The sequence below is a fragment of the Scatophagus argus genome, chromosome 17 (assembly GCF_020382885.2).
Source record: "Scatophagus argus isolate fScaArg1 chromosome 17, fScaArg1.pri, whole genome shotgun sequence".
In the NCBI taxonomy this organism is placed as follows: Eukaryota; Metazoa; Chordata; class Actinopteri; family Scatophagidae; genus Scatophagus; species Scatophagus argus.
In genome coordinates, this window is record NC_058509.1 from 4,666,420 (window position 1) to 4,692,279 (window position 25,860).

At 42.9% G+C, this 25,860-nt stretch overlaps 2 protein-coding genes across 6 annotated transcripts in view; both read right to left on the reverse strand.

Annotated features, from left to right (window-relative positions):
• Positions 1-25,860, reverse strand: part of pleca (plectin a) — an 88,010-nt gene that overhangs the window by 45,799 nt on the left and 16,351 nt on the right. Inside the window, exon 1 of one of the 5 annotated variants that reach the window (XM_046416880.1) lies at positions 920-1,171. The exons of the other annotated variants lie outside the window; for them this stretch is intronic. Coding sequence (XP_046272836.1) covers positions 920-959 — 40 coding nt within the window. The 5' untranslated portion in view covers positions 960-1,171. Of the gene's footprint in view, positions 1-919; positions 1,172-25,860 lie in introns of those variants that run through there. 5 annotated transcript variants of the gene reach the window in all.
• LOC124074219 lies at positions 4,051-6,687 on the reverse strand. The gene has a single exon (XM_046416893.1). It carries the CDS (start codon positions 5,404-5,406, stop codon positions 4,096-4,098), a length of 1,311 nt encoding a protein of 436 aa, XP_046272849.1. The 5' UTR covers positions 5,407-6,687; the 3' UTR covers positions 4,051-4,095.

The following is a 25,860-nucleotide window of genomic DNA, read 5'->3' on the forward strand; positions in this document are numbered from 1 at the left end:
TCGAAACAGGGTCACTTTTCGTCTCCAAAGCCACGCAGAAACCCAACACCAAGACCAGCATCGTGATGGCACGTTGACGGCACTGCAATGCCACACGCCAACCGTGCCACATAAAACAAGCAGAAATAGACCTTCCAACCAAGACCCCCTCACCCACCCAGCTGCCTTTGGTGTGAGCACAATCCTAATTTATGTACAGAGGAGAACTCAGAATAATCTTATTGTATACAGGCCTTCATGGCCTTTATGAGTTACAGCTGAATGACTGAATTTAAAGTTGCCCGAGAAGGGAGCAGAGGCTGAAGTGCAGATTAGCAGAAGAAAGGGTGATTGTAACTGAGTGATTTTACATGTTGGCAGTTCACTCACTCTGGGGGAAATCTAATATGATCCAAGTCTGAAAATGTCAACCAAATCCCCAAAGCCTTAGAAGCTGGCAGCTCAAAATGGCAAATTAGTTGCAGTGAAGTCTGAGCAAAGGGAATAAAACCAAGGGAGCAGTACAGATGTCTGGAATCAATTCATTCCACCACTCCTTCGTAGGAGGAGTCAGCCCACTCCCACTCCCTTCACATGGTATGCGTTTGCTCAGATTCACATAATGTGACACATGTTCTCCATACCCACACGTCTGCAATATAGTCGGACTTCACATCACCATGCAGTCTGTTAAGTTAAAAGATTCTGATTTAATTTAAAATGCAATCACTAAATGATGACAAAGATTTCCTTAAGAGCACAGGTAAGATTAGAAGACTCTTTTAATCTGAATATATACTGATGCTGGGAGAGGCATTGTCCTCAAATGACATGCATAAATCAAGAAAGTCAACTCTACTCAGTTTATTCCCGCTGTAGCATCCCCAAATGCAGTCCTACAAAATCTAAAATGAAACAATCCAGTAAAGAGCAAACCTACCGTCTGGTGGTCCTGAACAGAAACAGCAGCACAAGTCCATCTTTGCTGAGCGTCTTCACAACTTTTAGAGAAAATACTGAACTGCCAAGGAGTCAAATCTGACCTCACGACATTATGTTCTGATTAAAACCAGGGGGGCGTGCTGAAAAAGCACAGAAAAAAAAAAAGAGAAGCGGAGGCACGGCTGGGAAGTAAAAACTAGACAGCGCTGCGAGTTTCAAGAATTTGTGAGGCTTTCCTCAGTGGAAACAGCATCTCATGCGTGGTGGTTTTCTGACGAGCGCCACTGGATGGAATCCATGTGCAGCACTGCAGAAACTCCCTGGGACACATTCACATTTTTTTTTTCCCTGTACAGGATTTAGACAAAGAGCGGAAAACGTAATTTTTTTTGCCAGCAAGCTACTGTAACAAAGGCTTCACTGTGGAAGCCATAAAGAAGTTGGAGGCAGTACAGTTATGCCCCCACATCCACAGGAAAAGGATCATACTATATGACTACTATAGAAATGACTCTGATGTAAAGCTTACACACATATACACATTTTACATACATACAGCAGTATGAATCATCATAAATCCCTCACTTCATTTTGGCCATAAATCTTGGTCTTACTGTGTTTCAGATGTGCTGAAGTGTGATATAAGAACATGAAGCCCGCCTTACGTGGCTGCGGTAACCTTTATGACACGCTAATGATAAACGGTGCCGGAAAAAACGATTCGTCAAGTGACAAAAGCTGTCAACAATTTAACAGAATAATTAAAGTCATTCACCAAGCAAAAATGCCAAACATTCACTGGAGTTCAGCTTCTCAAAACTGGGGATTTACAACTTTTCTTGGTTTTATGTAATTGCAAGTTAAATGCCTTTGGTTTTGGACTGGAAAATAATTAGCTGCACCCTTATCGATAACTGCCAATACCAAGCAAAACTTCAAATTCCGTGTCTCTTCAAGGCAACACACAGTCTGTGTATCTTGAGGCTTGTTATCTATGCAGCTGCTCATTATTTCTGAGTCTGCCCAGGCCTCATACTTCACTGTGATGCCTTGCGTTCACCCATAACAAACGTGTGCAGTGGAAAGACAAGGAGAAGCCAGTCAGGGACCTTCCTGCAGCCCACACCCCCTTGGATTTAACACCAGGCAACATGATCCCCGACACAGCCAGGCAGCGTGGGTGGTGTCCAACTCAAGGTCTTCAGTGTAAAGTTGTGAACTATAATTTGCTTCACTCTATTTTAAATAAACACTCGCTCAGAGAATAAACCAGATACATACAGTAGAACTCTGAAAAAAAAAACAAAACAAAAAAAAACAGTCTTAAGAGCACTTCAAATAATGTTTTGTCACTTAATCACAGACACAAAGTCCTGTCCCGGTCTGTTATCTGACACACCCGTACCTGCTTCATCCTCTCTGGTCCTCAAGCCAGAGAGTCGAAACTCACCATAAAGCATTTCTGTGCTGACACCTTTTGGTAAGAAGACAGAACTGTTCCAACAACGAAGGCATCCTACCTTGACCGTGTTGAATCAAAGCCTCCATGAAGTCTCTAGTATAATCAATTTCCATCGTAGCTCACGTGATTTCACGTAATAAATGCAACAGTTCTAAGAGACGGCAGGTTTGTGACTGTGTGCTGCTGTGGCTGTGCCATTCAAGTACAGTATGGTCTTTTTAAAATGTTGGAGTTTACGTTCATTGCAGGCTGGGCTAAAACACAGAAGGGCAGATGAAAGGTGGCAACTGCCACATGTTCTCATCTGGACTGCTTCTGCTGCGTCGCCCTTCTTGTGGAGGCAAAGGCAGGAAAAGCTGAGTGTAGCTTAATTGGACTCACATTTCCCAGTCTTTGCTTAGTCATATATCAGCCCTGAAAACGGAAAGTTCTCAGGCGGGCTGCTTATTAAGGTAAACCCTGGCAGTTAAATGTGTCATCAACAAGCTAACAACTTGTCCAAGTCTTCATAAATATTTACATGAGAAGTTGTTCCTAAAGTTAAAGAGAAAATGACTGAACAAGGTTTGTCCTAACGTGCAGGTAACATCCATGCAAATTACACACAGTGTGGTATCAGGACAGTATTTACAGCAGCTTACTTTTTCCCCAGCAGATGGCAGAATGAACTCCATCAGTCATGTATATGCACTTCACTATATGGAAAATGAAATCTGTAAGTTAAAAAAATCTGCAGATTTGTTTCTGGACTAGAAAACCAAAAATTCTGACTTCTCTATGTTAGTAAAGAATTAGAAATACCTACAACATATATTACTACCATATTGTGTTTTTTAAGTTCCTAAGTTAAACTAAATAATTGTATGTATGTATATTTATTAGCATGCCTTGATATATCTAGCAAGATAAAGCCAAAGACAAGGTTCCCCATGGGAATGTTGGACACACTGGATGTGTGTGTTCATGTACTATAAATAAATACTATATGATTGCCCATGTATGCACTTGCTTTAAATACCTAACCCAATGATCCGCTGCTTCTGCCTGTCAGACCCATAAACGAACACGCAAGGCGCAGCTTTATGTTTGATTTTGCCCTCCTTCGTAGGAGGAGTCAGGAACCTTTTCTAAATATTCACAGATAGAAGTACAGATAAAACAGAGCAGATTTTAAGTATCACAGGCTAACATTAAATGCCAGGAGAGAGTGTGGTCTAATTTTGCAGGACATCTAATACACAGTTGTCACTGACATCTAAATAAAATCAGTCATGGGATTCTTACATGAGGTTCAATGTAGATATAAAACTTGCCCTCAATAGTGGCACGAGTCTTCATGCATCCAGTAACATGAAAGCTAATTAGGAGTCTGACTGCTATTTAGCTGTATGGAAAATGACAAGACTATTACTTCTATTGTTAGAAGATCAAATTATCTCTCTGAAGTTCCCAAACACAAGCAGTGTCCATAGCAACATCCATACAGTCTCTACTGCAGAGGAGGAAGAAGAACAAACAGAGGACACGGAGGAAGAACTAAGACTAAGGTTGTGGCGATCCCAGAATTAATAATTTGACTGTAGATCTGTTTTTCATTTTATCAGTTATAATTTTGATGTTTTCCAATGCAGACTGTATTTATTGTTTTAAACATGTGGTATCAAAAAGGTATCAAAGTGTTAATACTTTGGGAACGTTAACTAAGACAAGCTCTAACCTTCCAGGAAGTCAGGCCAGACCTGCTCCTTCTCATGGTCCTCAGTGGTCTTCAAGGCAGCATCCGAACCCTCTGAAGGGACAACAGGGCCAGGCCAGCCTGTCTCAAAGGCTTCATTTGAGGAGGTCTCTGAGATGACATGAAACTTAGAGATGGTCTTTATAGGAATGGTCTTCTCCATGACTTTCTGGGTATCCTCTATATCAACAGAGTCATAAGGCACCACATCCTCTGTCAGGTCTGAGACTAATGGTGGAGAAGTTGCTGAGTCATGGTCAGACTCAGACTTGGCATTTAGCTGTTTTATCATCTCAAGAGTATCTTCAGTCACTACAACTTCCTCAAGAACGCCTTCTTCATCTTTAGCATCCTGTTCTTCTTTTTCACTAAGCCCTGTCAACAAAGGGATTGTTTGCTGGTCTACTGCCACATGATCACCATGGTCAACCTCAGGTTCTATCTTTCCAAGTACCTCCAAGGCTAGATTCAAGGTTTCTCCTCTTGTCACATCTGGGATCAAATCTTTGGTGGTCTCCTTAACTGTAGTCTCCTGCATCTTCATACATTCAAGGTCTTCAAGAGTTGCAGGTAGGTTAACAGCAGTCAATTTAACACATTTCTGCAGGTCTTCCTTGACTGGGGCACAGGGAGCCATGTGAACAGTTTGCATCTCTTTGAAGAACTTCGGTAGAACTGAAGATGAAGGGACAAAAGAAACTGGTTGCTTGGCCCTCTTGATTGAACTTTTTCTGCAGACATCTTTTTCCCTTTCAAAGACGGCTTGTGTCTGAACGCCAGGCCGGTCAGCAGATGGATCACAGTGGTAGGAACCTCTGCAGTTTCTTGGAGGCCTCTCAGATTGTTGTTTCTGTTCTCCAACTCTTTTGTGGCGGTAAATGAGCCTGTCCATCCTGGTCTCTCGACTTTCTTGTCCAGATTTGGGTTTTGGGATGCAGGATTTGGGGCCTTCCATAATATGGACTCGAGCAGATGATGCAGGGCGCCAAACAGGTCGAAGGGGCGCAGGCATGATCTCCGGTGGAAGGTGCAGGTAATCTCGCAGGTATGCGATTCCTTTGTTGGTAATATAGTAATAGGAATGTTTCCAAGCAAAAGTCTCCCTAACACAGCCCTTAGATTTGAGAGAGCCCATAGCGCAGATCACCTTTAGGTTGGTAACCCCCTCGACATCGGGGTGCATGGACTGTGGACGCTTGTCCTTCTTGGCCACAATGACACCATCTCGAAAGAGAAGCTCATAGATTGCCCTCAGGTCGGCTAAGGGCATTACCATTCCAGCCACCATTTTGAGTTGTAGATGACTTCTTTTAGCTCTTCTACGAATTTCTTCTTTAAATATTGCTGGCTACCACCACTTCAGTATTTGCATACAGTAAAACAAACAATACCTTTCAAAAATCTTTCTTTCTGCATCAGTTTTGCTTCACTCTGATGAAGGATCTATCTACCAAATTGTCAACATGAGTCAGCATGGAGAAACAGCGATGCTCACAACCCCTCCTACCTTTTTCAGTCCCCAGTCGAAAGAGAAAGTGTGTGGACGAGAGAAGAGAGGGAAGAAAGGAGGAGAATCCAAGGGGGTGTGTGCACACAGGATGCAAATAGAAACCAAAGAGATCAGAGGGAGTCGAGTAGAGAAGGTCTGTATCCTGTGTGGCTAATGGGCACTGATGCTAAAAACCCACCATAATTTCATTTGCCAGTTTTAATCATAATATACAACACTTACAACACATATAGCCTGGATTGTGCTTTTGTAAAAAAGTAAATTACCTATAACTGGTGAGGATTAGGGTTGTAAATGATGTAGTTCTAATTTTCATTTTTCAACAATCCCATAGTTAGCAGGCATGCAAATCAGACACCAATTGATTATCTAACCGATGATGGTTTGGTGACATCTTTTTAAAAGGATTAAGCAATTATTAATTAAGCCTATCTGTCAAATGTATGTGGTCTCTACCTTCTCATTTACCTTCAGACAGCTCAAGTGCTATTAACTTTTACTTGGACAATGGTGACCAAGAGCTGAGAACCTCCAGTATGTCTGTACATCAACAAAACGTCTCCAACTTGTAAGGACAATCATACCTAAACTGGTACCCCATAAAGTATACTGCACAAAAACTGTGTGGCTGTATTGATTAACATTAATACAGAACTCTATGACTCTCAATCCTCTAAGGCCATGCAGGAAAAAAATCAATGCTCCAGAGAAAGCCTGGTGCTGAGCTGGCTGTGAATGGTCTGTAGCCTTAAGAGTCTAAAAATACCAGAGAATAAATAATAAAAGCACTGAAATAACCTTGTCATTACATACAGCTTCTTGGCATTGAGAAAGTAATTTACATGAATCTGGGTCAATGACGGATGTTCAGTAAAATGTTGTGGATTTAATAAATATGCAGTAAACTCTATATACACATGCTAATGTACAGCATAGAAACACCTGTTTAAACATTTAAATAATCTGCCAGAAATAATTTGCATAATATAATCCACACTACAAAACCAATCTGTGGGGCTGAAGCCAGACTTCCCTGTAAGACACGGCACTTTCATTTAACTCACGAGGATATATAAAATAGATATAAATTTAAATAAAAAATATAATTTGAAAAAGTGCCACCTGGACAGTTTTACATTCTGATGTGTTTTGTCTTCAAACAAATGCATTACTAGTGGGTGTGAGGCCATGATATCTTTATATCTTAAATAATGTTTAACAACAATAAACATGTCCCTGTGTCAGGCCTCAAAATTAGTCAGAAGCACTGAACTGGACTTGAAGGTTTCACTCCAGCTCTTGATTGCTGTCATTTTATTTAATTTGGTTTCAGAAACATTACATCCTTTGTTTGGTGTACAGATTTCAAACTGATAACAACGAATCACAGTGTCTGCTGAGAAAGTTGGTACAACTGCTGCTCTGTTTGTAAAACCAGGTCGAGCGTATCCAGGGGAGGAAGGGATCTGACAGATAAAAAGGAACTTCTATTGATAGGCGGGTGAGATGACACACAACCCACTATCAACAAACCAGAGGGGAAAACCACCATCAACACAAAACGCAACACATAACACGGACAGCTGGAAGAAGTCTACAACTTTTAAAAGCAAGAGTTTAATGGTTTTTAAAATGTCTCTTTGACCAAACACAAGGTTACGAAATGAACAGGAGTCTTTGTATGGAACTGCTGACGCTGACCAACATAACACACTGTCAAAGTTACAATTTGTCTTCAAAGGTTGGAAGTCGTGTCAGAGTTTTTGGATTTCTTTTGGAAAGACAAAACCTAAAATGAAACCACTATGAGAATACTGAATGAGTCCATAATCCCTGGTCTCCTTACTTTTCCCTCAACAGTCAGAGCCCACATCCCCAACCAGCCAACACTGCAAACATAAATGGAAAAGCCATCAAGTCATTTCTTTCCCACAAGAAAAGACAACTGTGCCTGTGTTTAAGTCTCTGTTAGTCAGCCTCCTCTGAGACTGATCCACACTGGAAACAATATGGTGTCCAGCGTAACCTCGGCTTTCCAGTGAGGCTAAAAATACAAGCAGGAGGTTTGGAAAGTGTTTGCAGGAGATGATGATTTTTTTCCCATTTTCCTTTAAATAAGGAGGTGGGTAGGACTGTGCCCTCCTCTGACAGCTGCACCTTTGTCACCAGTGTCATCCTATCAAAAATATTAAAATACCGCACATACTGCAGCGCCCTCTGCAGATCACATTAAAAAACCCAAGACTGCACACCGAAAAAGTGATGGCGTGAATGAGAACCTTCAAGTTTTGCAAATATGGCAGAACGTCTTGCGTCAGAGATCCATTTCAAAAAGTCCCAGTTCTAATAATTCATCCCCTGCGACTATTACATAATCCCCTGAAAGTAAATAACCTCTGACATGTTTATTTGTCACACTGTTTGTCATGCGAAACAGATTCCTGCTCTTCTGGGTGCAATGTTTCATAACAAACTGGTGGGAGTAACAGCATGCAGAACAGGCAATAAGCTTATTGAGGACACCAGCAGGTCTGGGCTAAACAGTGTCAGCCAGTGATTCTTACAGTTAAACAGGGTCTTTATGTGGCCTACATTGCACTTTGTACAAATACAATAAGAAGCGCTACAAAGACTTTGTGGTGAACTCTGCAGATGGAGATAACCCCACCCTTCTGGGGCATAAAACAATAACTGCTGATCATACCAGGCAAATGATGTGCAGAAAGTACCCTGGTATTTTGATATTGACTGATTCATAGTAATATTACAAGTGATATACTGAAGTGGTAAGTGAAGATATCTGGAAAAATGAATCACAAATCACAAACAGGGCTCAGCTGCAGCCTTGCTAGGATGGGTAAAGTCATGATATATGGCATGGCATGGCACAGCACATAAAATCTATTTTGATAGAAGAAAACATCTCTCACAGTGCAAGAATTTGGCAGTATTTTGATTAATCTGAAACCCCGAGGCCTGTGTTGAGTTGGTCCATTGGAAGCAGAGACTTCATCTCCATGTGCTCTCCATTACCTGTCCTGTGGCTCTAAATCAAACAAAACAGCGGCAACAACAGACCTTGTTTGATCTCTACCGTAGATGTAGAGAAATGAAACAGTTTGTACCTGTGTCAAACCTCTCACAGCTTAAGCTCTCATCTATAAAGCGTGCAGCACACAAAGTATTCTATAAACACAGAAATTCATTAAATTTACTTCATTCACAATTCATTTATCAACCACTCAGTAATTAATACACTACAATGTGTGACGGCGAAGCCAGGCCAGCATGTTCAAACATTGCCTGGATATAAATAAAGAGGTTGGACGTCACTGTGTCCCTCTTTCAGCTCTGATGAAAGCTCATTGCCACGGAGGGAGTGGCAGAGGACGAGAGAATGGAGACCAGCGTAGGTGACAGTGGCTGCTTTACAACAAACCCATTCAACTCTACTGGCAGATGAAGAGCTCTCTGCATTCCAGCGCAGACTTTACAGCGCGTAATTTAAGCTATATGGTTGTCTTCCAAGTCGTTAAATGCAACGCTGCATTTCGACATTTGGAAACCGAGCAATGGGAAAAACGCTGGAAGGAATATTCCTTAAACAATATACACACACATCTGGTGATCTCCTCTCCGACTATTCTGCAAGCATCAATCCTTAACTTGCACCCAGTGTGCAGCTCAGTAAGCATGAGCAAGTACAGAAACGCTCCTTTAAACTGAAGCAAAAGCCGGTTCCCCTGCATAGGTTAAAAGGGTGCTGCTTCATCTACCTTCACCTGTGCTCTTCTCTCTGCTCTGGGCTTGACTCCTACATCTGTTCACCTCATGATCACTGAATTCAGAATCTTTTACTGACTCGAAGTACAGAGTTTTCCCCGAGGCAAACCGATTATCTGCTGCTGTGCATCATTTTTCAGCCCGGCGTTCAGGGTTATGCTTTCTCTATTTATCCTCCAAACAAAGAAATAATTGTTATGTGGTTAATACATAAGAAAAAGACATAACACAAAAGAGCGAAGCTTAACAGAATCATATAACATTATCACCACATTTCAATCCTGGTCACTCACTAGTTAACACAATACAAAGATGAAACTGTCACTGACACTCAGGCAGCGGCTTCACACAGATTTCATGTACTGCTGAATAGTAAAACAACTTTGCTTTGAGCGACAAGATGTGCAATTCATCAAAAATATCAAATATCACTGTTTGACATGAAGGTGACTCACTGCAGATGCAGTCGTATCTCTAACAAACAGGCACCCAGAACCTGACAGTTGTATCCAATGACTGTTTGACTGTAGCCCAGCTGACACTGACACAAACCAGCTTTGCTTGTACAATAAAGGAGCCTTCAGCTCAGGAGGCCAGTGAGGCCACCCAGGCTTTTCGTGGGTTCACACCTTCAGGACTGCAAATCTCCCTTGAGCAAGAAGCTGAACCTGATTCATTTGCAGAGTGTTGTTTTGTCTGCAGGGTGAAGTGATATCAGTCAGATGGTGGAAAACATTGACTAAACACAAAGGTGATGAGAGTCACATTTTTCCCAACTTTTCTGAAACGGGATTTGCAACATGCGATGATGAATTGCTAAATCTGCACCAACAATGGGAATATTTTTTATTTGACTATGAAGAAATACATCATAAATTCAATCCTCAACAGCTTTGGACATGGCAAAGCAAAGAGGCACAAACGAGCCGGAGTTTGAACGGGTATTGCGCAAACCACTCAGGCTGTGTTGTTAGTTATAAAAGCATTGGAAAATGAACCGGCTGGAGGGCAATTCAGGTAAAATGGCTGTCTGTGCGAGCAGCTAATGGACGCTCGCAGGACTGTGCGCCACGATTTTGGCAAAACCAGAGAGCTTTTATGAGAAACCCCTAAGAGGCTTCTGAGGGAGGCATGAAGCAACTGTAGTGTTGACAGAATGATATAATTAAGTGTTTAAAGTGGTTGAAATGCTTCTGCAAAGGTCCAGCCTGCCTGAAAGATCATCAAGCTAAAATGGCCGACGGCGGCTAATGGAAGACTGCCCTTTGCCAGGGCTGTGAGTTTGCCAAATCAGATCATAAGAGCGATCGTGTGATTAAGAGGAACAGCACCATGGCAACCGACGAAAAGGAAATATGAGAGTTTCTGTGTGTGTGTGTGAGAGAGAGAGAGAGCAAGTGGCCACTGCAGTGACTCATCACAAATGCTCGGTAAGGTGTGGCCAACCAGGAATGCCTGCAACCATGGAAACATGACACACCATAGAAATATGAGCAAACGGCCGAAACAGTGGTCAGGGATGATAGCGTTGCTACTGGCAACACTCAAAACACACAGTCTTCTTGGAAGCGAGAGGCACTTCGTGGCTCATCTCCACGCAACCCAAACTGACCATCCAAACGTGTCAGATGATGAAAACGGGCAAACTGGCAGCGTCGAAACAGGATATAGTGGGTGCAGACTAACTCTGACATTATTTTGGAGACGCAGCCAAAATATAAACCCGACCACAAGAACACCAAGTTGTGTCCTTAAAGGAATCCTACACTAAACCATCGTATTTTGAGTATTAATTATGTTTGGAACACTTATGGTTTCTACACATCATGCTTCCTCCTCATAGCTCAGAATCTGTTGAAGCTCAGCTAGAAGAAGCAGTTTGAGTTATTCACCGGCAGTACGATCGGCAGGTATGATTGTAACATATAAAAATACCAATCAACCAAGAAGTCAATTATACTGCAGGAGTGGTGTGGAAAAAAAATCTATGAACATTTAGATTTTTGACTCTTTGACATTTTGTTGCTCTCTGACGTGCTCTTTTGGCTTTCAGATTCAAAACCAAAGTATTACATAATGACTGCTTAAACTTGACATCAGAGCATAAAAAGTTATAGAGAAACAGGGAGCTGGAGAGGAGGATGCACATGTGTTGGTTTAGTTGTGGCCGAAGTCGTTATTTAACGCTCACAGAGACGATTGAAATGGGCCTGTTCACTCCAAAACTAAAACCACTTTGGTTTCAGGCTTCGGCTTCAAGGCCTCGATCCAGACAGCTCCATGGCTCATTGAAATACCGTCATTCTCACTGTCCTCTTAGATACCAATCAACTATCAGATAAAGAAGAAACTCTGTCTTCAACTGCAGCCACTGCGAGGACATGAACCAAGAGACTTCAAGGCAATGGGTGATACGCTCACAATGGCACAACAATGTTGTTTTTCACTGCCAGATAAACGAGAACAGAACTCAGAGGCACTTTGGCAAAGGCCCAGATGACACTCCTGTACTGACAACCCACCCAGGGGCCACGCCCTGTCAGCATGATGTGTGTGCAGTGCCATTAGTGGAGTCCTATACATCAGCTTTGTCCTCCTCAGAAACCCAACCCTGACAGTGTGAAAGGGGTTACTTTAAAATGAATCCTTTCACGGACTTCGCCGCCCCACCCCACCCCTTCTCGGCACTTTTCCAGATCACTCCCGGATTTTGCTCCGCCATGAGAAAAATGCATGATAGTAGCTGCAATTTGCCCGGAGGAGAGTGGCAAAGAAGAGGCCTTCTGAGGAAAGAGTACATTTTTTCACATGGCAGGGCGCCTTGCTGGCGGTCGTCTGTGGTCTTGCCTGCAGTGAGGGTTGGCGAACAAACAGCCCCTGCAGCTTTTATAACTCCGTCTCGTGCCAGGCGAGTCCTGGAAGTGGCACAAAGACGAGGGCTTTATAACTCACTATTACTGACAAACTTAAATGTCAGTAGGAGGGGTAAAAACAAATGTATGAGTATGACTTTGGCCTGATGCTTGAATAAAACCCACTCTGGATAGTTGCATACCGTAAGCAAAATATAGTAAATATATATCATGTGTATCAGGCACAGAGGCATAAGAGCTGATCAGCAGGTCTATAAACATCAATTAATGCTGGAATAATTGGCTGATTGATTGATTGATTAATCAACAATTTTGAGGATCAGTGACTTGGTATTAAAGTATTAAACTGTCTAAATTGTTTAATGCTTTGTTGGATTGTGAACGTTTTCACCAAATTCAGAGAGGCTGACAAGTTCACGTTAAAGGTGCGCTTCATTTGGTCGCCCTGTTGCTTTAACGTCCGGGAACACATCAGGTGATACGTAGGAGAGCGAGGAAGGAAGCTGCCCGAGCCGAAGTTGTCTTTAAACATTTCTGCCTGACTCACTTTAGACAGATTTTCATGGTTTCCTGGTAGATTTTGATGGCTGTGAGGACAACAACTCCCATGATTCCACGCTATTCCACAACATCATCAAGCTTTTGTTTTGACTGAGATGTCATTTTGGGCTCTAAGAAATTTTGACGATCTTTTGTCACTGTATGTTTGTATAAACTTAAAGAAATGAAAACAATAATTAGTTTTATCCCCAATATCACACATAAAGTGGCCCGTCAGATTATAAAACCTGACTGTGCAGCACATGTGATTCCCTCCTCTCTCAAGGGGTGAAAGATTTCACTTGAGATACAGTACAGAGACAGAGACAGACAGAGACCGAGCCTCGAGTTGTTGATCAGATCCAGTTGATTCACTTGGCTTCAGAGCAAAGAGTCATAATGACAAACATCCTGCAGCCTTTTCATGCCACCAGCAACAACAGCTCCCCAGCTGCTGCCGTTATCATGTCAAATAAAAAGCTGCATTCATTTCAAAGCCAGGCCAGGTGTAATGCTGTAATGAAACATTCAGCAGTACGGGGACAGCGTGGGCACCACATTAACACAATCCATTGTACAAGACGAAACAGGTGAGAGCTTACTGTGCTGGACATACAGGTGGAGCTCACCCTTTGCCACCCACTGACCTGCACCGTCACCCGGGAACCACGACTCAAACCCACAGTTTCAAGGGCAGGAACAATCACTTACCTAGAAGAAAGAAAAAACACGAGAGAAAAGAGTTAACACAGTTAGCAACAGTGCAGTTTGATCCAGAGTGAAATATCCACTGATCCAAAACTCTTTAAAACGTAACTGCCTTTGAGAGGGAAATAAAGTGTTTTAAAAAGAAACACAAAGCCTGATCTCATCTGGAAATAGAAGCTGTCTTTATTGCTCTTAACTGGGAATGTGAATCAGCTCTCAGTAGCTTCATTAACAGCGCCACCTCCTGGACTTTTCAGGGAAAACCCAGATGCAGCAGTGTTTTAAAACTTGTCTTACAAGTGGTTCAACAGGGACCTGGTTTCATTTCCCTGTTCCCTAGATCCCCTTTTCCCTGACAAAACAAAGAATAAAAAGGTGCAATAATGTCCCGCCGAGCGGAGGATTACAGGAAGGAGTGGATGATTAGACAGGATGTGCTAAATTAACGGGCCACTTGCCCTTCTGAATTACAGGAAACTGAGGTTAATGAGATTATGTAATCACATCAGCTAAGTTAGGAGGCCACTCAACTAGGACTGTGGCCAGACGTATCAACCAGCATAACTGACAGGCTCACTGACAGCTCCAACCGGATTACGCTGACATTACTGGGCAATACAGACCCAAAGCCGACCACACATTCAGACTGAATTACACACCCAGAGGACAAACTCTTCATTACACGCAGAACTAAATTAGTACAAAGGATTTGTCTTAATTTGACTGGGCTGGTCTATGTTTTCTGGTACTGAGCCCCCCTCCTCCCTTTTAGCTGAAATTACTCCATCATCTTCACACAATCACTAAACAAATCTCAGTTGTGGGTGTTGATTCAAAAGTCTAAAAGTAGGCTATCAATTCCAGTGTGTACTCACTTGGTTTGACCGTTAAGAGATTGATTTCTAAATAGCTGTCCATACTGTGTATGTGAACACATCATGCAGGGTTGAGTGAAGTGCGTTTGCAAAATATTGATTTTATCAGGGTGGGATAAACCCTTTGATGCCTTCCTCATGCAGCACACATCTTTGCACAATATGACTGCAGTTATCCCATCTGGAGTTAATCATCCCCCCTGGCTGGACAGAAACAGGTGAGGAATCTGAAACACTGACGTCCACCAGTTCCTGCAGCTCAAATGGCTGCAGAAGCATCTGTGAGCTACTGAATGCTGCTGCTACCGAGACCGGCAAAGTGACATATGAGCCTCTCATCTCCGAGCATGAAATACAGACAGGATGTGTGCATCAGCAACATCATCAACAGACACACCGATTGAATGACACGTGATGCGTTCGGGGGCTACAACCGTAAAGAAATGTGAACAGAAACAATATAGATTTCACAAACATATGTATTCATTTACTCCTGAGCACTCACGCTCGGTCCCACCTGCAGCAGCCGCTTATTTATCCCCTGCATCGTCTTAATGGATGATTTTATGCTGGGAAATTCTTGGCGAGCAGAGAATGCAGCAGTGGAGGAAAGAGAAAAGTCTGATCTAATGCTGGACTGGAGTTTTATCTGCAGATATCAACCAGAGCAGGACTGCAGAGACACATGCACAGGATATGGAGGAGTATTAAGAAAGCAAATCATTCTCCCCCAAGATTACAGATTCAGATCCAACCCATACGCTTGTAGGTCATCAAAGAACCACATGATAACCCTGTCATGATGTTAAACGTGTTGTTATTTCTGACGTGACAAATTCGATTAAGGGGAACCCACATGCTGCTTATTTGTGCAACTGAATGCTGCAGCCCTGTGAACAAAGGCACCGTAAGTATGGGTTTTATGGCTGAGAAAACACCTGCACAGCCTGCACTTTTGCACCAGTAGTATCCAAAAATCAAACCCTCAATAAATTATCTGAATTTTGTAAACAACCTTCATGTATCACCAAGATTACAAAGCACTTCCTGTCCGCGTCTGTTCCTGTTGGATGCGATGGTTTGCCCTCAGGGCTGCAGGTGACTCCTGATCAGCTGTCACATACAGTACATAACTCATTATACAGTAAAAACAAGGGCTGACCCTGCCATTCACCGTTACTGCAAAAAGAGGGAATGAGCCAACCAAGACTGGTGTCATCAGTAAACACAACTTCACCGAACAAAACCAAATTCATGTAGTCCAAAGTGTTGTAATGTGAGCAACATGTTCAAACCGCGCTCAACAACATGTTGTTTGACTTTCAGGTCACTTTGCAAAATCTGCTGTACGAAAGTGTTGGGTTCAATGAAAATTAAAACTTCCAAAGTTTGAGATTTTTTTTCCAGGATTGTGTTAATCTGAAAGATGGTCAGTAATCGTGTCAACTTGCTGTTAACGTGTTAAACTGACTCAGCTCAGTGGAAAACTGAGTTAAAGTCCTATTAGTGTGTTCATATGTCAGATATTATAATATCACTTTGGATGACTTTAGTTTCTCCCTTCGGCTTCAAAGGTTTTTCTCAACGCAAAAATGCAGTTTTAAATAAATATAATATAATTAATTAATTAAAAATAAATAATAAAAATATAATTCTTAATGTGATAATGTTACAACCAATCTGCTACCTGTAAACATGTGCGCATATGAAGGTCGCAGTAAGGATCCAAGGCTGAACCTGCCAAATGTCAGGGAGCTACTTTGCCTCTTTGCCACGTAAGTCTGTAACACTAAACCGCTCAGAGGTCAAGTGCGATGACCCCTGACCTGAGCCCCTTTTTAACTGGATATCCACGGTTTGAACCTGCCCTGCTTAAAAGCCCTATCGCCTTCCTTTCACCAGCACAAAACCTTCAGAAAGCGTCATTCACAACAGTGCACTGTTGGTGAAAACACGGTGATAAGGGCCGGACAGAAATCCCAAAGCAGATGGAGGTGGACAAAACTAATGGCTCAGCTCCACGAAGGCCAAAGGTCAAAACAGTCAGAGTGACAGCAGGTTCATAGCAGAAGTTCTTGTGTTCACGTTGTTCTTATCATGTTAGGAGGGGAAAAAGAGTCTAAATTAAATATGAAAGTAATAAAGAATCTAAGGTGGATGTCGTTCAGTTATTCAGAAGATGGTGCTAAATGCAGCTCAGTGGAATTTTCTTTTTCCGAGAGACTTTCCTTTAGTAGCTGTTCAGAGATCCGCATAAGCCTGAAATGAGCTCAAAATATCTGGGTCAAGACCCGAAGCTGGTAGAAAGAGCTAAGACAGAGAGGGAAAATGAGCCTGCCAGCGGTAAGTAACCAAGGCCACGTAGCCATAGTGGCCTTGCATGTCTCAACACATTGCAGGAGGAGACCAGCAACAGGCTGCTAAAGAGCCTATTTTGTACCAAGTGCCCGAGAATAGCTGACGAGAGCTGACAATGGGAGCGATGGTCTTGAGGTGTTGACATGCTTACAAATGAAGTGGGCTGCACTGAGTAAGCAGCGGTGTCCAACATATTAAGTAACTCCATTGGGAGCGCTCAGTGAAGCGAGGGAGCTTTTGTCTCCGCAGCCCTGGGGAAAACATTCTCAGCCTATGCGGGTGTGTAGGACTTCTTCACATCCCTCTCCAGGATCGTTTAAATGCCTCCACCGCCCGGAAAGCGGGCTCCAAAGTGTTACCACATTTCGCCAGGCCAGACTACTCCACACAAACCTCAGCTCCACACAGAGCAGCTTTCAAAAAGGCTCTGAGCCACTTTCACCAGTCTGGTCGGGTTCTGTCTCCTCAAATTGGAGGCTTTGTGTGTCTATAAATGTCAGCCAGTCTGCTGTTAATCCTGCTCAATGAGATGTAGATGGAGAGCTCTTATTCATTGTAAAATTAGCAAACTCTCCATGACCTGAATACCTGATAAAGTCTGGATATACCAACCGTGCAGACTTTGGTACCTGTAGGCTATGACAGACTAAAACTGCACTTTACTCAGAGTTTATGAATTTCTGGGAAAAAAAGAAAGAGAAGTTGATAGATTGAGCAATTAACAAAAATACTAAAATTCTATTTGGTAAATGTCAGTCTTAACACAGCAAGAAATTTAGAATATTAGTGTGGATATGACACCAGAGTTTCTGTTCTGATACCAATAATAATGACAAAAATAAAAACATTTTGTCATTTAACAACCAGTCAACTGTGCTTTCCTGAAATGAATAAAGAACATTTTGTTAATTTCAGTTAGGATGTAGAGTGAAAACAACAAGTGGACCAATCATTTTTTTAATTTGTCTTGGAGTAAACTGAATACCTGAGTGATTTGTTTTGTTGGAATGAATGAGGATTTTTTTCACATTTCATAGACTAAAAAACAACTAACTTAGAGAATAAAGGGCAAAATAACTGATAATGAATCTCAGCCCTTGGACCACATTAAATACTCACCGCACATTTGAGAGTTTCTGACTGTTGCTACAAACACGTTTCAGTCAATACTGACATGTGACATCAGACTACTGAGACGCCTGTCAATAAGGGAGGTGGGAGGAGCAAACTCTGTTGACGAAAACACTAACTGTAAGAAACATTCAACCACGCTGCGCCTTGACAAGCGGTAGACGACAACAGAGAGCGACTGCAGTCATGCTCCTCCAACCAGGTTTTCTGCACTGACGATCCCTTGCTGGACTGAGGGGCAGGGCAACACTTGGCCCGTATCACTGCTGTCACTGTGGTGATGCTGCAGCAGCAGCAGCAGCAGCCGGTCTGCTCTGCATCTCCCGGCGCAGACGCATTCAATGTGCCGCATGCAGCAGCAGCAGCAGCCTCCCGCAGCATCTCGCACACACACTCGTAAAAGCCTCCGTCTCAGCACAATCATTACCCCTGACCCCTGGTCACGCCTGGACACAAAGGGGAACAAAAGCTTTTCATTCCTTTTATCCACGAAAATATGCAGACAGCAAGAGGGGGGGACAAAAGCTGATAATTCCACCATTTAACACAACAGTCCCGAAACCTTCAAAACTGAACTTTGAATCCATACAATGAGGAAGTCCTCACGAGACAGGGATTGTGGGAAAACAAGGCGGTCCTGAAAGCATACCATGGTGATGACAACAGTCTGAGGAAGTGAAAACATGAAAAAGGCGAGGAGTACCTTTGAGGGAACTGATCTCATGCTGGATAGACCTTCCAGGATCCATGGTCGCGACCGCCCGAGGCTCCAAACAGTCGAGTCTGAGCTGTGCAAGGTCAGCTCAGCAGCCGAACACCACGCTGGAGGATGTAAACGTCTCTGTGCTAACTGCAGGCTGTTTCTATCCCTCCCTCCCTCCCTCTGCTGCCACAGGGGTTGGCAGCTTAGTGTTTTTGTTCACTCCCTCTCTCTCTCTCTCTCTCTCTCTCTCTCTCTCCCGACCGCTTGCACTCAATCCATGTCGGCAGGGAAACCGTGAGAGAAAGGAGCACACCTCCTGCCTCTCCACCTCACACCCCTCCGCTCCCTGGAGTTGTCCCGTCTCATCCTCGTGGCGTTCAGGGAGGCGCGTCGACCAATAACAGCGAGGCTCCGCCGTCACATCACAACAGCGCGTATGGCTGACCTGAGGCAGAGCGTGAAGTGACAACCGCTTTCACTGAGAGGTTTTCTTGAGTAAAGATAAAAATGACCCGATGAAACATTACTCTTATAATCTGGGAGATAAAATAAAACATTTACTTTGACAATTGGTATTAAAAACGATTAATTATTTTGAAATTAAGATATAAAATGAAGGTAAACGGGACAAATAGCCACTGGGTGTCTTATGCGTCCTCCATCAGGACATCAGCATCAGTGACTCAGCATTTCTCCCCCACTGGACTGGAGGAGCCTTTAATTCTTTTTCTCATGACAAGTGCTGCAGAGGGGACCTCGGCCTTCGGAGGGGCTCAGATGACTGAGCACTTTTTAGGAAACTAAACTTTTGCACTCTGGACAAAATTAAACTATGCAACAGCCATCTTTTTGAAGATGATATGGCCATCAATAAAAACTTCAAAAGAACAGCTCTCGGCAGTCCACACCACATTCAGTTTACAGCTGAAATAACAAGTTAGAGCTGCAAATTCACTCAAGTGATACTGATAGCTGCGTACAATCCAATTCTATAATTATTACATTATGTACAACATATTAACAAAATAATGCAATCCATATACTTTGAAGTAATTACTGCCAATAAACCAAGAGTCATAAATGTTTATTGTAGGATCCCTGTATTACTTTAGAGGATGACAGTCAGGGTTATGCTGACGTTGACTCAGCAGTCTCCTCAAGCCTCCAGTGACTGGCTACATAATGCTGTGTGGTGCAAGTCTGCCACACTGAAAACGCTATTTAAGTAAGAACAGACTGACAGGGGAGCATATACATCGACACTAAGGACTTTGACTAAAGGGTGGAAAACACAACACATGACCTACATGTGAGCCGTACGAGGTAACTTTCCCACCTGGCAGCTCAAGCAGACAGGTGGATTTAAATGTCATAATTAAGAAGTCCGTTTGTATCGTGACAATGACGATGTCATGATCTGCATTGCTCCTGTCGCGAAGCCAACCTGAACGCAATGAGATATTGAAAGCTAAAAAAAAAAAAAAAAATTATGTGAAAAGACTTCAGGAAAGTGACGTGTCAAACCAGGGGTGACAGCAGACTCAAAGCCAACTCAGCTGCAAGTAAAATCCACGCAATCAGACAGCGTCGTCTAAATCTCACAGCATCCCGGAAACCACAGATAATCCACGTCACAATGCACAGAATCAGCACAGACATGCTGGTAATAGGCTTATACTGCATGAAATGAAGAAAGTAAATCAGTCTAACGATGGATTATGAGGCTAACTCGTCTGTTTAGCGTAGACGTGGATAATCGTGAAGGCTGGACAGATGCTCATGTGGTCCTGTGCATCAGGTCCACACTGGTTCAAGTGTCAAAGTCGATGTCACTTCCTGCTAGAGGTTTGTCTTCCTAATTAAGTGTTCAGCGGCCAGGCTACGTAAAGGCAAAGCTCCTGTAAAGGATCGATCGCGTTTCAGTGACACATGGTCGTAAGGTTCTCGGTGCTGCATGACTGAAGTACTCTGCTGATCCAAAGCCTCGACAACTGCTTTTTATTATAAAAGAAACATAGCTGAAATATTTCACATTGCCCACAATGTCTGCCGAGTGCAGACAATAATCTTTCTAAAAATGTAGACATGCCCCAAATCAAAACAAGGCTCTCTTTGTGAGGTAAATCAAAAACATGAAACATTCATTAAACTGGGGACAAATGAGGACACCTGTGTCAAACTCCCTCAGACGGAGACGGGAAGTCCCGCGGACCGTGAGCAGATAAACAGATAATTATCTCAAAGGACAAACTCAGCTCTTGTTTTTCTCAGCTTTACGCGAGCCACCTGGTTGAGAAAAACCTTTTTTTCTCTTCTCACAGATTGCTGCTGAATTCAACAGCCTGCCTCCCACCTTTCACTCTCTCACACACTCCCATCCTTCATGTCGCCCAGTTGAGCTGCCAAACGATTACGTCAAGTGAGAGGAAACTCGAACCAATGTATAACACCTGCATGGCAAACTGCATCACACTGTTGGCATATTTTTCAGCCACGGCTTCACCACAACCTTGTGCTATGGTGGTCGAGGAAAGATTCAGGATGGCTATGATGAACCCATTTCCAATCAATATGCAATCAATGAATGCTTGTCAGGCTGAAGGTAGATCACAGATCCAGTTACAGCCAGTTAAACAACACCAGGGAGAACACAAACATAAGGGGACATCAGAACCTGAATATCAGGTCTGGGTTTGGTTCGCTTACCATAAGGAGGACAAAATGTGATTTTGTTCTTTATTAACTTTATTCAAATGCTGCCTGTTTAATTCCCACTGCCCAAAAAGCTGCCTGTGAAGGAAATGTTGTATACAACAAAAACATGCAGTTTCTCCCAAGTCACTGCAGTCCATCCTGTTTAATCAAATATTTCACTTTGCTGTGACTCACAGGGGACTTTCAAACCCAAAATTGAGGCTCTTAGGCAGAACTTTCTCAGAGCTTTAGTGCTGAGAGAGTCCAATAATGGTCTTAACCCCAAACTTAGCCATCTTGGGCTTAAAGCACTTTATTGCTAGACCTTGTGGGGCTTGCTGGGAGAAGAAGAAAGTTCTGCAGAGGTGAAATTCAGGGAACTCCTGAACTTTTCTGATTTTTAAATTTAGCATATTGCAAAATTTAAATTTAGCATATTGCAAAATTTTGATATAAAAAAAAAAAAAAAAAAAACTGGGATGGGTGCTTGAGCTAACAGCCAACCTCCCATCCCAGCAGGCATTTTGTTGTAGCAGGGCCAGCACAGGAGTCTGATGACAGCACAGACTGATCTGCCGTGTTTAGGCGTGGTCGCAAGCCATGTCAGTGAGCCATTGGCCGGAGGAACTGGAACTGGCACAGCTAAATATAACGCCGACATCATTAAAGTCATTAGCTAGTTGTCTGACAAGTCGAACAGTCGTTTGTCTATCAAACCATAACCATTAAAATACCAAATTGCAGCCTGGTGGGGAAAGAAAGACCACATCATTTAAGAAATGTTGGTCAATTTTGTTTCACGCTACCTCAGTCCTAACGAGTCTTGGCACGCATGCAAGGAATTTGAGTCTGGTTTTTAAGTTGCACACAACGTAGTTAACGCAGAACAATTTACGAGAAAAAGAAGCAGAGTTCTGTAGATAGACAAATGATGCCCCATTTAGTGATTCACGTGTGAACATATTCGACCTTGTTAGCCTCCGGTCTCTAGGTTTCGGAGATCAGAGCTTCATGAAGGTTAAGGAAAATGCAGCATGCGAAGGGCGAGCAGCCTCAGCGCTAAAGCAAAGCAAAGGGCTTCGCGCCATAAAACCCCTGGTGGTGACAGGCAGTAAACATCACACACCAGCTGGCAGGCCACATCTGAAACAGCATCTCAATCAAGATATCACACCCCAGTACAGTACTAAAGTACAGTACTTGGATAGGTGTACTTGGTTACTTTCCACTGATCAGTTACTGCTGCCTGTAATGAGAGAAGACGTGCAAGAAACTCAGCTTTCCTTGCTGACTGTAGTAGTAAGCCACCTAAACTCACACCCGGACGAGTCGATGTTTCTGTTTCCATGCAGCTGCTCAGCACTACGGTGTCAAAACTCTGTCTGAAATCCAGCCAAAAGGTGGAAGACCTGATACACCCTCTCCACCCCTCTCTGGGATGTGGCTCTTCCCTCCATGGAGTCCAGCCATGATTAGAGGTTGGAGGTGGACCAGCACACAGTGTAGTGAGGGGGTGTAGCTGTGCAGCTGAAGGGCCAAACCATGATGACCAGCGATATCAACCTCCAAGTGCAGTTGTTGTTGCCAGTCTACACACAAATATACAAAAACCAGTCAGGGAGTCCACTGACAAACTTCTAAATTTGTCCATTCAAATTTCACACACAGCTGCTAGCCAATCAGCGACAAGCGTTTTCCACGGACACGAGACCCGATGGTGGATTCACACGATGTCGGCACAACAGGAAGAACAGAAAACCTCCTGTTCTTCAGCATTTGGACTGTTGGTACATTAGTCCAAGAAATAAAATCTAATCATTTAAAAAGAAAACCAACTCTTTTGCTGTGTGCTGTATTTGTTGCAGTTCGTTGGCCAAATAAAACCAAACTGAAATGAATTAGCCGCAGGAATTTGGGGTGTCTTCTCTGAGGCACTTGAAGACCGACGGAAGAGATAACTTAACAAGGGGGCATCGACGCTGGAGGAATTCACAGAATCTGTCACGATGAAAAATGCGCTCTGAGGCTTTCGCTAAGACCTCCAACTGTGAAAGAGACACATTCAGGCCGTCTTTTCGTCTGTCGTGAGATCCACTGCAGGCTGTTCTGGGGCCAGCCGGACGAACAGTTTACTCACAAAGAACAAACAAAACTATTCTGTTTGATCGGACTTGCTGATAAGTGTGACCAGGCAGGCAGTGAATGAAGACGATGACAATGCTAATACATTTCAAAAGTGAGTTCCTACAGTATTATCTGCAACATTAACACTCTCACAGGAGTGAAAACCTCACACTTATGTCATCCTCTGACCAATAAACCTTCACACAGTGTAATTTTCTTGATCAATCATGAAAGTTAAAGTAAAAACATAAAAAAAAATTACCAAGACTAAAGCTGAGGATTCAGATTCAAATTCCAAAAACTTTATTTATCCCCCAGTGGGAAATTCTGTATGACAGTTCCGGGATGCAAGACCTTAAAAATCAAAATAAACTCATTCATAGGCACAAAAACTCAAAAACAGTGCCACTCTAAAACAGCAAAATTTACCCCTTTTTAACCTGTCAGTGAACGCAGCTCGACGTACACAGTATTTTCAAACAAAATAGCTTCCGAAAAGTGCAGAGGCTTTTGTGTTATTATCTTATTTACACTGGTTTCTACTTTTATCAACACAACAGCCCAACACTCAACACACTCATTCTTTTTCGGCCATGTGTGCACGGAAAAGGCAGCCCAGCTGAAAAACGTACACGTACATGCCAGCCAGCTCGCTACTGACATTCCTGGCATTTGTCTGGCTTACTGTAGCATGCCAGAAGCAGGCTGTTAGCGCTATTGTTCCACACCCCGGGACCGACGTGAGGTCACGACCTCCATGGACCCTCATATACTGTACACAAGTTAGGCTGAGGGATGAGGGAGGCATTTTGTAAACAAACAGACTGGTGAGTCGTACTGACTGGTTGTAAGGACGCAATTAATCGATAAATGAACTTATGTGGGGCTACAGAACTCTTAAAGGCAACACCACAGCATGCAAATCACCATTTGGGATGATATTTTAGTCTGTTTTTGAATCTTTTATAGCTCGACTGTGCACAACAACAGTTTGCATCTGACTGAATCTCCCTGAAACAGGTTTTCAGAGTTGCTAGTTTAGACTATTAACACAAAGAAGTGAGAGCTTCACTATATTATGAAACCATCAAACACACAGCCTGGTGCTCGGCTTAATGTCACACCAGTTTCAAGATTTTTTCATCGGCCCAATCCAATTCTGGAATTATGGCTAAAACATGTTTTGTGAGGTTGCAGTGACCTTTGAGTCCTGCAAGTAGACGTTTGTGCCAAATGTGAAGACAGTCCCTGACAGGGTTCCTGAGACAAGGCAAGAACTGGGCCGAGGGACAACACAGTACCACAATAACAACATTAAAATGTGTGAAGTTCTACAAAACTATGGGATTCAGCATGAAACTCCTGACGAAGCCCACAGCTTGACGTTGAAGGCTTTTCTGATTCAGTTAGGGATTAAAATAGCCTGGTAGAGTGAATATTTTGCAGCGTGGTTACATAATTAAAGTCAGCTGTTATGGACTCGCCGGGTTTGGGAAGACACTAATCCTCCATTCTAACACAAATCCCATGGCAGTCACAGCAGCTCTGCTCCGTCCTCTCCTGTCCCACCAGCAGATTCTGCCGGGCCGAGTTCACCTCACGGCGGCTTGGGATTTGCATTTAATCTGTGGACCTGAAATTGTTCTGTATATGAAACCAGAGACACAGTAAAGAAACCAATTACATCTTGGTGTCATCAAAGGGAATTTCAACTGATCTAATGCTGATGCATGAAGTGACACAACCAATGACAAACTGGCTTTACTGCAGGAATGGTGGCATCAGATCGGCTTCCCACCGTTAGCAGGCATAACAGCCTTCTTCTTCTTCTTTCAGTAACGTCAGTATGATGTTTAATATGTTTATTAGACCTCTTACCAATCAGAATCAGGAACTTATTGTGCACACAGTTTAAATTCTGATTATTTTTATTATCTTCTATGTCTTGGATAGTTTCAGTTTGGCGCCCCCCCCTAAATATTCAGATAAAAGTGCATGATACATAATTTTGCGGCTATGTAAAAGGTTTATAACCAGCAGGTCAACTTGTTCCTCGAGCTGAGGTCCTTGAAATGATCAAATGAGGTGCTCATCTGTCCCAGCAGAAATCATACGATTATGACCAGTTAAACTGACTGATACCGCATTTACAATGTGAGGATTTGCTTCTTTTTCAATGAGAACTTGTAGCCTTGTAGGCAACTGTCACCTGTTCAGTCTTAACCATTTTATTTTATAGTGCAAATTAGAAATCTGCTCATTTTAAAAAGAAGTTAATTGGTTCATTTATTTTAAAATGTGAAAACTGTTTTTCTTGGTTCATATTTGTGGAGATATGCTATCACTGGACAGCCCATGCACTCATGTCCAGTTACGTACATACAGACATGAGTGCACATCATCGTCACGTACTCAGCACACGATACGTTTCAGCTGCACATGT

What these genes read in the sequence shown, in the direction of transcription:
- LOC124074219 (XM_046416893.1), bottom strand. Translation starts at nt 5,406, where the DNA reads ATGGTGGCTGGAATGGTAATGCCCTTAGCCGACCTGAGGGCAATCTAT.